This window comes from Serinus canaria, chromosome 3 (genome assembly GCF_022539315.1).
Source record: "Serinus canaria isolate serCan28SL12 chromosome 3, serCan2020, whole genome shotgun sequence".
NCBI lineage: Eukaryota > Metazoa > Chordata > Aves > Passeriformes > Fringillidae > Serinus > Serinus canaria.
The window spans coordinates 50,134,154-50,148,654 of NC_066316.1; the positions used below are offsets into that span (position 1 = coordinate 50,134,154).

Consider the following 14,501-nt stretch of genomic DNA (forward strand, 5'->3'; position numbering starts at 1 on the left):
TTCCCTAAGTCAAGGAGGGGAAGGTGGGCTGTGAGAACTGTGTTCCAGGCACTAACAACAAGAAGTTTAGGCAATTTCCTATCTTCATTATAGTTTTTGTCGTGAGAGTGGATTAATGAGCCATTATTCTTTTCTCATTAAAGGCTTTTTTTGTCATTACAGTGAGAATAGAAAGATTTTTATGATCTCTCCACATACAATAGTAATTTGTCTTGCTCTGACCTTTCTGGCAGTCTGTTTTGACTGACCTGCCATAGCATCCCTTATTCCAGACCTGCAGGGAAAGAGGTAGGTTGATAGGTTGACAAGCTTGGACAACTAGAAAGGTCATTGTAACCTAGTGTGCTGAATATAAAGGCTGTGTGTGTTCCCATCACTCATTCTGCAGTTGACAAAGCTGACAGTCATGGAGTGAGGTGGCTCAGGAGGGACAGCCTGTGCTCTGGGAGGTACTGGCCCCAGATTATGCACTTGGTTCTGTCGCTGAGCTTTTCTGCTTGCACTGGCAGGTAACTTCCTCTCCTCCAAGTCAAAGGAGTTCCCTTCCTTTCATTCTCCCTCTGTGTTGTACTTGATGTGTTTCAATCAGGGTAAAGTTGGTATTTGTGTCTCAAACTGTCCACACCAGCATGCAACAGTATGGATACTCAAGAGTTAGGGTGTGAAACTACTTTCTGTACATTATGTAAATGGAGAATGTTCTTAAACATGTTTTGAAGTATATTGTTGTGCATCAGCCTATTCTGAGGACTTATGTAAAATGTCTTACATGTGTAGTACTATAAAACCTGCATGAATTGTCACTTAACCATACAGAACTGCAGATGATGCAGTAAGCAGTGAAATCCCATGGTGGAGGACTGCTCAAAACAGAGTGGAATTATAAAAGAGTTGCAAGGTATACGGGCAAAAGTAATTCCCTTACTTCACTGCACTCAAATCCATTAAGGTAATTGCAATCTGCATTCCCTAGTTTGCAGCCTTATTGAACTAAATTCTTAAGACATTAGAAGGGACTGTGTTAATTTGCATCCTTCTCTCCTGTTCTGCCTGAGGATTATCTGCCTGTCCTTCATGTTCTCATGCTATCAGATGATGCATTTAAATGGCAGGTTGAACTGAAGTGTGAAGGGTACTCAAGCTAATCAAACATTGTAAGATATCTCTGCAGGTGTTTCATAGCTGTAGCATAGAAATGCTAAAGGCTTAATTGACTGAGTGTGTAACAAGAACAGGAAATGACACAATGGCAATTCATTTTCTCCAAGAATACAGTGGGAACACAGTCTGCAGCAACCTAAATTAGATTTTCAGTTAAACATTTTTAGCAAGGATGGGAAGTTCAGCTAATTGAATCTGTTCTAATTTTCATCCTCCTGTTTGTCATTTTTTGCTCTTCTTTTTGGGACGTCTACCAAAGCTCTTATTGTTCTCTGCTCATTGCAGTATGTGATGACAGATGGCAGGCAACATGCTGATGTGCAAGGTAGCTACACATAAGCCATAGGAGCTCCCACCTGTCTTCATTATCATGAAACTGAGCTGGATCCACTCCAGTGGCTTATGACTTTCTTCATTTTCCCTTCTCCTCCCAGTGTTCATCCACTTTAATGTAAGAATAAATTCATTCTGTATTAACAATGCCCAAAATGTTTATATGTTGTTGCAAAAATCTGTAGAAAGTCTAAAACAAGTGTGGTGTTCTGCCTAGAAGAGATGCAGGTCAAAATAATCATCAGTTTTTAGCATCCTTCAGTTAGTACTATACACTGTAGTAATCTTTTTTCCTTCTTTTTTTCCTGTTTGTGTCTTGCTGATGGAGTACCAGTTAATGCACAGGTACCTTGTTTTGGCACCTGTTGATCCACTGATTTCAAATGTGAGTTCTCACTTTAACAGAGAGAGTATAACAAAGCCACAATGTAAAAACACTTAAAGGTGCTTTCTGGATTAGAGATGTGTGAAGTGTGTGAAGAAATATGCCAGCTTTCTTTAGAGGGTAAAAGTGCTTCACAGAATTGTGAAATTATCTTTGGTTGCTGTATTCAAACATGATCTTTCTGAAACTGATACAGCCCTTCTGGAATGTTACTTGAATACCAATTTTAATTGCATTTTCCTCTCTCACTTGTTTTAAATCTTCCTTAGGGAGAAGTGTCTCCTTCCTCTTCAACTGGCTCTGGAATCAAAGAGCATGAAGCTGGCCCAACAGGCTCTAGCAGGGATGCAGGTATGACTTAAGAGTGGGAGTGTGTTGGCAGGCAGTGGGTGTCAAGCAAATCTAGGCTTTTCTTTTGAAAAATACAACAGAAAAAGCGTCTGTCCTTGGGTGAACCTAACAATAATGTTCACATTTCTGTGCAGAAGTTAGAATGCAAGTAAAGGCTGGTGATTTTGAAGAGGCCTAAAAATGTTTTGCAGATAGGTGGGAGGTCCTGGATTTTAACACTGAAATATAGATGTACTCTTCCTTGTGGGCCCTGTGAAAAGTTTGCCACTGCTAAGCATCGTAGAAATTAAGCTGGGACTTGCTGTTTTCTTTGATTAGAAAAAAGGACAGCAGTGCTTGGAAGATGGAGAGGTTAATAGAGGATCTGGAGCTGTGTTCTTTATGTTATTTTTGTACTCTGAAAACTGTAGAAACAGCATCTGATTTGGAAGTCTATGAAATTGCAAAAGAGAGCAGCAGTGCAGCTCAAGCAACCACAAAAACTCTCCTGGGTTTGACAGTATAAAAACTAAAGCAGTTTACTCTTCTTTTAATTGGACAAATGAGTACAAGTCAGTAAATACTTACCACTAGGAGGATGCTAGTTGTGGAAAAGCCTGGCACACTGCTGGGGTATAAAATCTATTTTCCAAAAAGAATTTTTTCCCTTGGAGGGCCAGAAAGAAATTGTTCTGGGAATATAAAGATGTAAGTGGATCGTTCAAATTCACCTTATCCACCATATGAAGTGTCAGACACTTGGTTAGATATTTTCTCATATTGGGGCAAGGTGTGTTTGTAGAAGGGAAGGGCTGAAGCATCTCTCAACAAAGGGACTGGAGCATCTCTCTTATGAGGAAGGGCTGAGAGCTGGGACTGTTTAGGCTGGAAAAGAGGTAGCTCCGGAGCTGAGACACCACAACCTCTCTGGACAGCGTGTGCTTGATCACCTTCACTGTAAATTTTTTTCCTGGTGTTCAGAGGAAACCTTCTGTGTTTCAGTTTGTGCCCAGAGCTTCTTGTCTTGTCAGTGGGCACCACTTAAAAGTTCCTGTCCTTTTTTCACTCTTCTGATATTTATATGTGGTGGTGAGATCCTCCCTGAGCCTTCTCTTTCCAGTCTGAACAGTCCCAGCTCTCAACCTTTCCTCATAAGAGAGATGCTCCAGTTCCTTTGTTATCTTAGCACTGGACTCCAACAGCTCCATATCTCCCATCCTGAACTAATCATTCTTCTTTATATAAAAAACCCCATTACTTTCACTGCAGATTGAGTTAAGTCTCATCAGTCTGTACAGTGCTAAAGCACTTGATATTCTGCTATGTGGGAAATGATTTAAAATGTTTTGAGTTAAACCCTGGCTGGCAGTTCAGCTTTACCGACTCACTCCTTCCCTCTCAGAGGTATGGGAGAGAGAATCAAAAGGGTAAAAGTGAGGAAAATTGTGGGCTAAGACAAAGTTTAATAGCGAAAGCAAAGCTGCATGTGCAAGTAAAAGAATATGTGGAATTTGTTCACTGCTTCTCATGGAGCAGCAAGTGTTCAGCCATCTCTAGGAAAGCAGGGCTCCGTCAGGGGTAACTGTTATGTTGGAGACAAATACCTTAACTGTGAATGTCTGTGTTCCCTCTGCTTCCTCTTTCTTTGCCCAACTATTGTTGCTGAGCACACTGTCATATGGTTTGGGGTATCCCACTGGCCACGTTTGTGTCCCCTGCCAAACTCTTCTGCACCCCCAGCCTACTTGCTGGGGAGCCAGTCTGAGAAACAGGCAGCCTTGAGGCTGTGTAAGCTCTGCTCAGCAATAGCAAAACTTGGGTGTGTTATCAGTGCTGTTTTGGTCACATATCCAGAACAAAGCACTCTTTGAGCTCCTGTGAAGAAAATTAACACTATCCCAGCCAAAACCAGTACAAGCATAGGAAATAAGGAGTGAAGCAGTGAAATGTGCTGCAATGTTGAAGCTGCAGATGAGCATCAGTAAAAAAGTGATGCAGAATGTGGAGAGGGAAGTGGGCTGCTCAAAGTCTCTCTCTACTAGGACAAATCAAGGTTGTGTTCCTGGGATCTAAGATAAGCTAATTTTGTTCTGTTGTGGGATCTTCTGAGAAGATAGCTGGGAAAAGACTTGTGTGGATACATCTCTTGCAGAATGCATGCCACTAATAGGAGACACCCATGAAGATGGTTATAGACTGTATGGAAGAGGCATTTCTAGTAGAACTCCAAGGAAATAGTGCCATTGATGATTTCAGGAGATAGTTTCTGAGATACTGGACAAAGTAAATCTGATCAGTCTAAAATATTCAGTCTGCAGTTTAGTCAGTCTGTGTTGAATTCAATTCAACCAACCCAATGTCAGGACAAGGAATTTTGGTATCACCTCAGCTTGGGTTGGTTTCTATGTGTGTTGTGTTAGTCACTTGTTAACTGTGCTCTTTGTCTGAGGACTTGATTGTATCAATTAATGGTCAACTTCTGTATGACACAAAACACATCTTGCCATGGATCAAAACTGCCACTTCCACAGCACTTGTGCTCTATTGGAGCAATTGGGACAGTAGGTGACTGTCTCCTGTTGGGCAGGAGATCTGATAGTACTAGTTCAATGCCAGGATGTTAGCTTGATTGGGTTTTTTTAAAATTTGTTGTTGTTGTTTTGATCTGGGGGGCTGCCAAGGTTGCAGTCTCTCCCAGCTTCTAAAATACTGAGAGGTTTTGCTAAGGACATTATTTGAAGTGATATCAGTTACTGATGTTTGCTTTCTTCTGGGCACTGGGGATGTGGGATGGGCAAAGATGATCTTGCAATGGCAACTGACACGACACACATCTCCCAGTTTTGCTGTTTTTCTTGTATTTTATATTATTGGATTATTTTGAAAATTTTACACAGAAAGCCTAACCAACCTAGAACCAAGCCCTAACAGGTTTAGGTGCAGTACTTTGAAGAGGCAGTTTTTGTCTCAACACATATATTGCCATTTTCTCTCTGCAGAAGCTGCTGTCTGATGAGAGGTTTGTATCCGTGGAAACAGACTCAGATGAGAAACAGTTGCTTAATCAGATGCTGAATGCTGTCAAAGTGACTCCATCACTCAATGAAGACCTGCAAGTTGAAGTGATGAAGGTTAGTGTTTCACACACATCAGTGCTTGCAGAGGAGGCTGCATGTCTGAATGCTGGGGTTAGCAAATAAATTAGCTGTTACCTTGAAAATCTTCATTTTAGGACACTGTTTGATTCCCTTTTCCTACTGGCAGATGTCAGATGTTTTCATTTCTATTTTGTGTTTCCCTGGATTAAATAGGAGATAGCTTACATTAAGATTCAGAATACTGTTGGTTCCAGTTTTAGCAACCTTAAGTAGGACAATCAATTTCCTCCATGGGAGAGCACAGGCAAAGGACTTGTAGACCTCAAAGTTTGTTATTGAGCTTTAGTGGTCATGAGATGGGCTGTGCACACTTGTAATTTTGTATTGTGGGTGCATAGGTGCTGTGTATTTTGTTATCTTTATTTTCACTTTGTAAAATGCCAATGATGGAGCATGATTTGTTTAGGCATCAAAATGTCCCAGGACCAGTGCATAAGGGAAATTAGTGTTTTGTATAGTCTGTCAGAACTTCCATTTCTAGGAATACTCTAGCATTTTCCTGTGTGCATGCTAGGAGGCTCAGCTGCCAGGAGGTACTGTTTTGGCAGGGAGGTGATACCAAAAGGCCTTGCCCTTTGATCATGTTGGTTGTATGACTTAGAAGTCACTTTTCTATATCAGTATTGGCAATACCTCTATAATTAGTACAAAGCAAAATGATGATAGACAGTTTTCAGATGTTTGGGTATAAAGTTTGTGCTGCAGGGTTTGTTGTGCCATAGCTGATCATTGGCTGAAACCATTTTGGAACAAACCTGGTGGTCCTTTTTGCATGTTCATTATACCTAGTACTGATTGATATATTTGGATCTGTTCCTTGACCATCCTTTATTTCTAAGTGCATAGATTAGTTATTTTGTTTCTTCTGTGTGACATCTTGGGTCTAATGAATGTATGCTACCCACTCAGAAACTGCTCTCTATGAGCTGTACTCTTTACCACTGGAGGTGGAATATGCACACTGTGTCAGAACTCGCAGAGGGGTGAACCTAGCAACAAAAAAGGGAATAATATTTGTGTGGACTGTTACCTGTTTTACAGCATCAGGCTTCTGCTTAACTGATGACAGCCTGCTCTGCACTCCTAGCCCAGCACACCTCCTTCCTGCCCCTTTTGTCTCTACAGAGGGAAAGAGGAAGAGTTAAGTACTTGCCGTACTGAACCAAGAGGCTCCTCTTGGAATGCAGTCATTTTTTGCAAATTGCTTTTTTTACATTCTTGAGTGTTAGAGATTCAGAATGTGCATGCACAGTTTCTTTGAAAGCCTGAATGTACATCTGCGAGGCAAAGAATGTGAACACTGTATTTTTCTACAGTTCTGAGTAAATATCTTCTCAAGTTGTCTTGACATGTGAGAAGCAAATATAATTTCAAAACATCAAACCACAGAAAACCCAAGCCAAAACATTGTATTTATGTATGCTTTTTTTTTAAATTAGAAAGCCACGTTCAGTTCCAGTTTAAGTGCAAAAGAGAAAAGAGAACATTTTTCTTAATTTCACTGAGTGAAATTTTGATGTGCAAATCCTGAGCAAAATGTGTGTATGGTAAAAGTCGGGCTACAACTTCAACTTCCCATTCTGAGAACAAAGCAAAATTCTATTTTGATTTAAATATTTCAAGAGACCAGAGGGCCAAAACATACTGTTGTCAGGACAGTTAAAACACAGATTCATTAGATCTGAGCCTTGCCTGACAGTCAAAGCAAGCAGACATCTCTTCAGATTGTAACCTGAAGATTACAGATGTCATTGCAACACTTGAAAATGTTGTTAGCTAACCCAGGCCTGATGGATGGCTAAAGCCTTTAGGGAGGAAGTAGGGAGATTTCTAGCAGCTGGTCTCAGCAATGTGTTCATGTCCTTGGATCTGCTAAAATGTGTCCTCAAGACAGTTTATGATTGTACATTAGTCTGTGTTATTCCATCTGGAGGAGATAAAATACATCTTTATCTAGTGCAGGTAGACATTAGATACTCCTGAGTGTGAGCAGGTTTGTGTGAAACTGTGTCAGCTGTGGTGCCAGCCTGGTTCTTTGTGACTCGCTGCACAGTTGCACCAGTCTCACAGGTATTAAGAGTACAGCCATCAAAGATTACACAAAAGCTTTTAGTCATGCAAAATCAGTGTGAAAGTAGACGTGCAGGAGTACAGAATTCACTGTAAGTTGCTGGTGTGTAAGCACCTAAATCACTTTAATGTGTTTGGGGATTTTTTTCAATATTCTATTCAAAATATCTCCTGCTATTCCCAGTAAGAGTATACCAGAAATTCACACTTCCCATACTATCAAAAAAAAAAAAGTCTTGGATATTTATGTTAATGGTTTGTTGTGACCCACCTGTATTACATATGGAAGTGTGAAAGGATCTGATTAGCTGAGGAGGGCATTCTGTAAAGATGCTTTTTACATTCAGATGACTGCATGTTGGAATTGGCAGTGAAAGGAAAGGCGTGCAAGGGCAGTTAGAGTGGCCTTGCCTCGCACACTTTTGGAGCATGCCCAGTATTGTGAAGGGCCATCCTTAGACAGGGATAGGAGTAGGAGTAGGAGTAGCTGTACTGGTTGCTGTAAATAAATGGAGAAGAGTGCTAGCTGGATCTCTTCTGGACCTGCAAAAAGCAAACAACTGGGGCCTCTGTTTTAAAAATGGAAGGACATGACTTATTTATGGCTAGGTACCAAATTCTCCTGATTTTTAAGGGTGAGTGTCATGGAATGCCCTGCGGATTGTCATATTGGAGGATCAAAAAAACAGCATTATGAGAGCATTCAGACTTAAAGGCCAGGGCTGGGAACTGTGTAGGAGTGCATCCTGGGCAGCCAGGCAAGATTTGAACTGCCCAAATGCAACTGTCAAGATGAACTTAAAGCTTCCCCTCTCACATTATCTCTCTCCTCTGTGCCAGGTGAGGTACCTCTTACCTTTGCATAAACTTGGCTTGACTCTCTGCTTCCTCTGAATACTTGTTGGGGATTGTGCCTTTCTCTTTAGAAAGGTTTTTCATGTAGAGTCATTATATGGGGAAATTCCTCCCTTGAATTTCCAGAATAGAAGTGATACTCTGAAGTCCTTGTTTATTTTTCTTGCAGAACACCCTTATAATTGCTAATCACCAAGTAATTCTTATGCCAGCAGCACTTTTATGCCCAAAAAAGGCAGTGATCTTCTCAGTGAGGAAGGGGGAAAGGCTGTGGTTTCTCTTTGACATGAATAGGCATGAATAACAAACACAGGTGTACTAACTGGCTTTGATTTCCTACATATCAAAGCAAGTTGTCTGGGTATATAAATTTTGCATTCAAACTTGTATGTTATTTAACTGCTAAGCCAAATATTTCTTTAGAATATCTCAATACTACCCACTCTGGGTATTCTCTGTATCTCTGATACATTCTATGATAGAGATTTAGTAGTATTTTCATACCAGGGACTAAAGTGAGTTTTAGGTGCTTTAATTTATATTAAAAGATACTGAGATACTTCAGGAAGTCTGACTACAGAGAACAGTGTGTCTGACACAAGGCCACTTTAGTATTCATCTTTGCTCTTGTCATCTTTGTTGCCATAAGACTGAAAAGCCTTCTAATATGTGTGTTAGCAGTTTGTGTTTTACTATGCTCAACTAGCTGTGTCAGTGGAAAGGAAAAATCACACAGTCATACAGTAGTACCTTGCTGATGATTTTGTTATATATCAATAACTTCAGTTTCAAACTGAATAATTAAATATTTATACTTTTATATTTTCTTTAGAATATTCATTTAGGAAGGAAGAGATATATTGATTGCTAATCAAATGCAATGCTTTATCAGTGAGACACCAAAGTGACTCACTGCTCTATTTCTACAGCTGCAGATGCAAAGAAAAAATCAGGAGGACAGTAATTTAGCACTTTCCTTGGATGAGCATGAACATGATCATGCAGTGGGGCTGGCTCAGAAGTGGGAAAAATTTTGTTGTGTGACATGGTGCCATGTTATAATTGAGTGAAATGCAAGGGTGTCTCTCACTGAGGGGTGGGCACATTTTGTTGATGTTAAGCACTAGGCTAACAAGCTGTAGATAGTCTGCTGCAGAAAGGGGACATGTTCTGGACTGAACATTAATACTTGCTTTTGAGTTCAGGTGTGGAGTCAGGGGATCCTGATTCCCCCCCCAAGCCTAGCTTGATGCTTTTAAATTCTGGCTTCAGATGTTTTTTAAATGGCTGAAGTACTTGACTTTGTGCAGTTAGACCTTTGCTTGGAGGAATGTATACAGTATTGACAAAAGCACCATCAAATATTGTCAGATCAGCAGTGGAAAAGGAAACTGGGAATCTAATCTATAGCTGAACCTCTGGATTGCAGTCACTTCAAACCCTAGAAATTCTGTGATTTTTACTTTCTCTTTTTGAGTTTTTGGTAATTTTTCATCATTAGCCCTGACTCTAAAATGCTGTCCCTCCAGGAAAGACTAGAATTAGGCTTTGAGTGTAACTGTGGCACCCAGGCTGCTGAGACCAAATATTGAAGTGGAAAGTATGGAAGGAATCCTAAACAGCAGAGACACTTATTTTTCTTTTTTTTTTCTTTTTCCTTTATTCTCATGCATGTTATAGTCACTTTCATTTATGAGTTGACCACTTTTTTAATAATGGAGTACTTCTATTGGACTATGATAACATTTTTCTCAGATAACAACAAAAAATGTTTAATGAAGAATTGCAAATTACTAGATGAGACCTCACATAGAAACAAGTTCTTCAGACAAACCAGATACACTGAAACAAATTCTCCAGATAAACCAGATACGCTGTAATATAATGGGTGCTGAAGTAAGAAAGTTGCTCTTAGGACAAAGCTGTGATTGATCGTGTAAGATTTCCCTTTCTACTGCATCCTTTTATCTTCTTCAGTCACAGAGACAGCCTTATCATATAATTCAGTGCATTTCAGTCCAGTCTGTGTCCAGATTTCCTGGGAAATTTAGAGCTTGCAGGATAGAAATTTTCAAGCGAGTAAAAGAATAATGACCTCTTGTGAAAGAAACTCAGTTTTTGGGTTTGATGTTTTTCCAAATACTTGTTCTTTATTTCACTGTTCTAATTAATGGTTATATGCTGGGCATGTTATGAATATATACTGTGTTTCTGTCAGGGAAGATTCCAAGCTTTGTTTCTTATTACATCTGAGAAGACTTCACACGGTTGAGTTGCAGCTACCTTACTTGTAGTGGTTGTTGAATAGATTTGAGGATTGCTTTGAAACCAAAAAATAATCTTCCTAAGTGGCTCTAGAGGGAAGACTCTTCTAGTTCCCATCATTTACCTATTGTCCATGGTGAACAGCAGTTTCATTTAAGAAAGATTAGTTTATTCCCAGTGACTCCAACTTGCATTTGTTTGTGTCTTAGGTATATTTCTTGCAGATGGGCAAATTCTTTAGGATTTTTCTTCTGTAGGCTTTCAGTGGGGAGTCAGCCAGAAGTCTGTTTTATCTGTGAATGAGGTTTAATAAACCCTTGCTAAATCTGCTGTGTCAAGGCAATCTTTTCTCTTTGTCTTTTCACTGATCCATTAATACAGCATTTGGGAGCTCTCCAGTAATAATAGTAGACAGCTCTCTTTGTGATTTCAGTTTTCACTTTGGATATATTTGGAACTGAAATCTGACTAAGAGTTCTGTGGTGAAACTTTGTTTCTGTAAGGACAGACTGTCTTTAGGTTGGGTATTAGCAACTGTTCTTTCCAAGATTGTTACCATAATGCTTTAAAGGTGCAATGTGATTCTTTGAGTGCTAAGACTCATCTCCTAGTTTTTATTAATTTATATTCTGTAGTACCTAATTAGATTGATAGGGCTCCAATTACAGTGTCAAATTAGTCACTTGAGGAGGTCACTATTGAAAGTCTACAAGGAGTCTGAATTTTTTTTTCCCTTGGTTTTCATAGCAGTTATAGTTGACTTGTTTTAGGGTCTGTACAACCATGTTGTTACAGGTTCAGCGAGGTAGTCCTGATCTGATGCAAATATTGAATGAAACTGGACTGTGCTTGACCAACCAAGCAAAACTTATGGTTAATTATTTCAGAAAACTTGTCAGGAACTTTGTGGTTGCTTGAGCATGTGCTTGGCCCTCCAAGACAGAGAACAACTTATATATTTGAAAAATGGCTCCAAAGTGTTTGGTCCAAAATGTTGACACAACACAATTGTACAATCCCAGTCTCTGTGCATGATTATATTCTAAACCATTTTCTTGAATAATAATAAATGAGATGATCACTCTTTAGCTCTCACAGATACATCTTCTCATTGTTTTAAGATTAATGTTTATGAAATATGTTTTTCCACATACAATGTGGTTATGCTTAGTTTAATGTAATTTGCAGCTGTTTAAAATCAAATGGAGGTGTGTTAGCATCTGCTCTGTTAAAGAGGGGATTCTGTAAAGACTTTCACAGTATCATGCAAATACGATTTTTTTTAAAGATCAGTTCTGCTGAGAAATGCTACAGAGTTCTTAGTGCTTAGCCTTTTCATAAGTTAATTTTTTTGTAATGTAGGCCAACTACAAATCCAGACCCTCTTGGGTTTGCTTGTCTCATTTTACTTCTTTCTGGTTATTTTTGAAAGTCATTTTATTCATGTGCTTAGTTATAAGTAACCAGGTTAATTCTGATGGATTGAATGACCTACCTTGTGGGCTTCAAGATAAGCTCATCCTTTCCTGAGTTAATTAGAGCTATAGTAAATGCCTAGTACTGTGATTAAAGAATTCCCCTGGTTCTTAGGTGCCTGGTCATCGTAGCCAAGACCAGGCTTGAATTAAATAGCAGAGCTTTCTCCCTAAGGATTCCAAAAGAATGATAATGGTAATGGCCTGAATGAGGCCAAATGGATGCTGGAGGATAGCTGCCTAAACCAGTCAGTAGTGAATGCACTGTCTCTGTAATGAAACCTCTTTACAGGATCCATGGCTTTTCCTCAGTACCATTCTGTGCTTGAATTCTACCCCTGAACAACCTCTGTGTTTCATCAGATGTGTAATTTCAAAAATCTAAGCAGAGTGTTGGTCAGCTTGAAAGTTTTGCAGGATAGAAAAGTAGGCTTAGTTTCTTTCCTGAAGAAATTCTAGTGCAAAAATTTTAACTGTCTCAGAGTTGTGCGGTTATGAAGGTGTTTTCAGATAGAGAACATGCTCATTCTGTCACATTGGAACTGTCACATTTAGTGTGGCATAATCAAAATCATTGGCATCAACCAAAAAGCAGCAAGTCTCTAGCTCTGGAAAGTGTAATTTCACACCTATCAAGTGTGGAAGTACAAGTTCTTATAGGCTTTTTTTAGTCTGACACACATACCAAGAACCTTGAGTTCACTTAACCATTACAAAAATGAATTGCAAAGACATTATATGATCAGAACCCCAAATACAGAAACCCTCTAACTTTGATACATGGCCTTATAGTCTTTGGCCGGCTGCCAGACATTAATGCTTACTGGCGGTGACAGTGGCAAGTTCTGCCAGCAAAGTGGCCACACAACAGTGGCATGAAAGGGTCTCTTGCCACAGCTTATGCATGCAATTGTACCCTTACTTTAGGTGTGCCACAGCTGTGCACAGATGCACCAGTTTAGACCTTCTTGCTTATAAGCATCCCATGATCTGGGCCACTGCTACCAGAGCTGTTAGCCCCATCAGCCCGGGGGCAGCTGAGGGGAGAACTTGTGTCACAATTAGCTGTTCTGACACTGCCAGCCAGCTCCTTGGGTCCTCTACCCTGGAGCTCTTCATGTCTCTTGTAAGAGAGGGAAAAGATAGAGAAACTGTATGTGACATGGCAGTTGGTGATGCAACCACAAAACCAGCTTATCTGGCTTTTTAATATCATTTTCCTGGATGCAGGTCAGGATATGGTCTGGGATAGGGTAAAATCCTCTGGCAGGCCAGACAACCTGTGGGACACCACTTCCTAGGTTGTGTTGAGGCTAACTTCTTGCCAATTAATCTAGTGACTTGAAACAGTAATTTTAAATCAGCTGCTGTAAAGTACACTGCCATGCAGAACGCTTCCCTGTTACAGCTTTGCATTATCTGAGAGCAAGGGAGTTATCTTCCCTCTCCCCTGCGCAAAAAATTCTCTTGTTGTCAAGAATAAATGTCAGAATTTTCCACCCATGGGAGACACCAGTTCTTTTTTTCCTTGACAGCTCTAGTTCTACTTACATCCATGTGTTGACATCCTTTTGAATCATTTTAGTAATTGGTGCATGAAACATCATTTTTATTTGAGAGCTCTTTAAACTATTTGTTGGTGTTTTCCAGTTTGGTGTTTCTCCTTTTTCACTTTTGTTTTACTCAGATTTGCATAGTATAATTTGTAAAGTAATGCAGTATATCCGAATAGATTGTAACCTGTAAAGGAGGAAATGTCATCCTAGTACTGCTGTTAAGCCTTTTTCTTTATTTTTCCTTGCCTTTAATTGTTAAAATTCTAAAGCTAAAACCCCCTGTCAGAATGTTGGCAAACACTCTTAAGTATCTATTAAACTTTGAATAATTTCTTTCCCTTCTACAACTGTATTACATAAGTAGAAGTTTCACTTGGTTTCATGCCACCATAAATAGTGTTCAGCAGCAATTCTGTTTTAATCCAGTGAACTAAATGGGCATTTTCTTCTCTGACCACTCAGCATGTCATTGCTGATGATGTGTGAGGTTCTCCTGTACCAGATATAGTCCTTATGTCTGAAGCCCTGGTGCATTCATAATGCTGAGCAGCATTTATGGGTTTACCAATTCATAGCAGACACACTCTTCTCTCTCTCCATAATTAGAATCTGCTGTTTGGTACAGTGACACATGGTGACACAGTGTAAATGACTTCATTAATGTGCCCAATTTCTCTTGCCCTTGTTTTCCTTCAAGGCCAAAGAGTGCGACATGAGCAGGTTAGCAGTTATTCTGACAAATAGGGGGACACCTCCTGTCCAAACTGTTTTGCAGAAATAGTGGATGACTTTAAATGTCAAACTATTGAATGAGGTAAAGGTCTGTCCTTCCTATCAGGGTTTTCCTCCGGAGGGCAGGATGTGAGAATCATCTGACACACATTGCATCCAAGTTTACTAGGCTGCAAATAAA

At 39.8% G+C, this 14,501-nt stretch overlaps 1 protein-coding gene across 3 annotated transcripts in view; it reads left to right on the forward strand.

The window, feature by feature from the left end:
* Window positions 1–14,501, forward strand: part of ARFGEF3 (ARFGEF family member 3) — a 93,818-nt gene that overhangs the window by 11,331 nt on the left and 67,986 nt on the right. For 2 of the 3 annotated variants that reach the window (XM_050972538.1, XM_009092799.4), the window contains exons 3-4: window positions 2,149–2,230; window positions 5,209–5,340. In XM_050972538.1, coding sequence (XP_050828495.1) covers window positions 2,149–2,230; window positions 5,209–5,340 — 214 coding nt within the window. Of the gene's footprint in view, window positions 1–2,148; window positions 2,231–5,208; window positions 5,341–14,501 lie in introns of those variants that run through there. The other variant, XM_050972541.1, reaches the window with a different exon arrangement.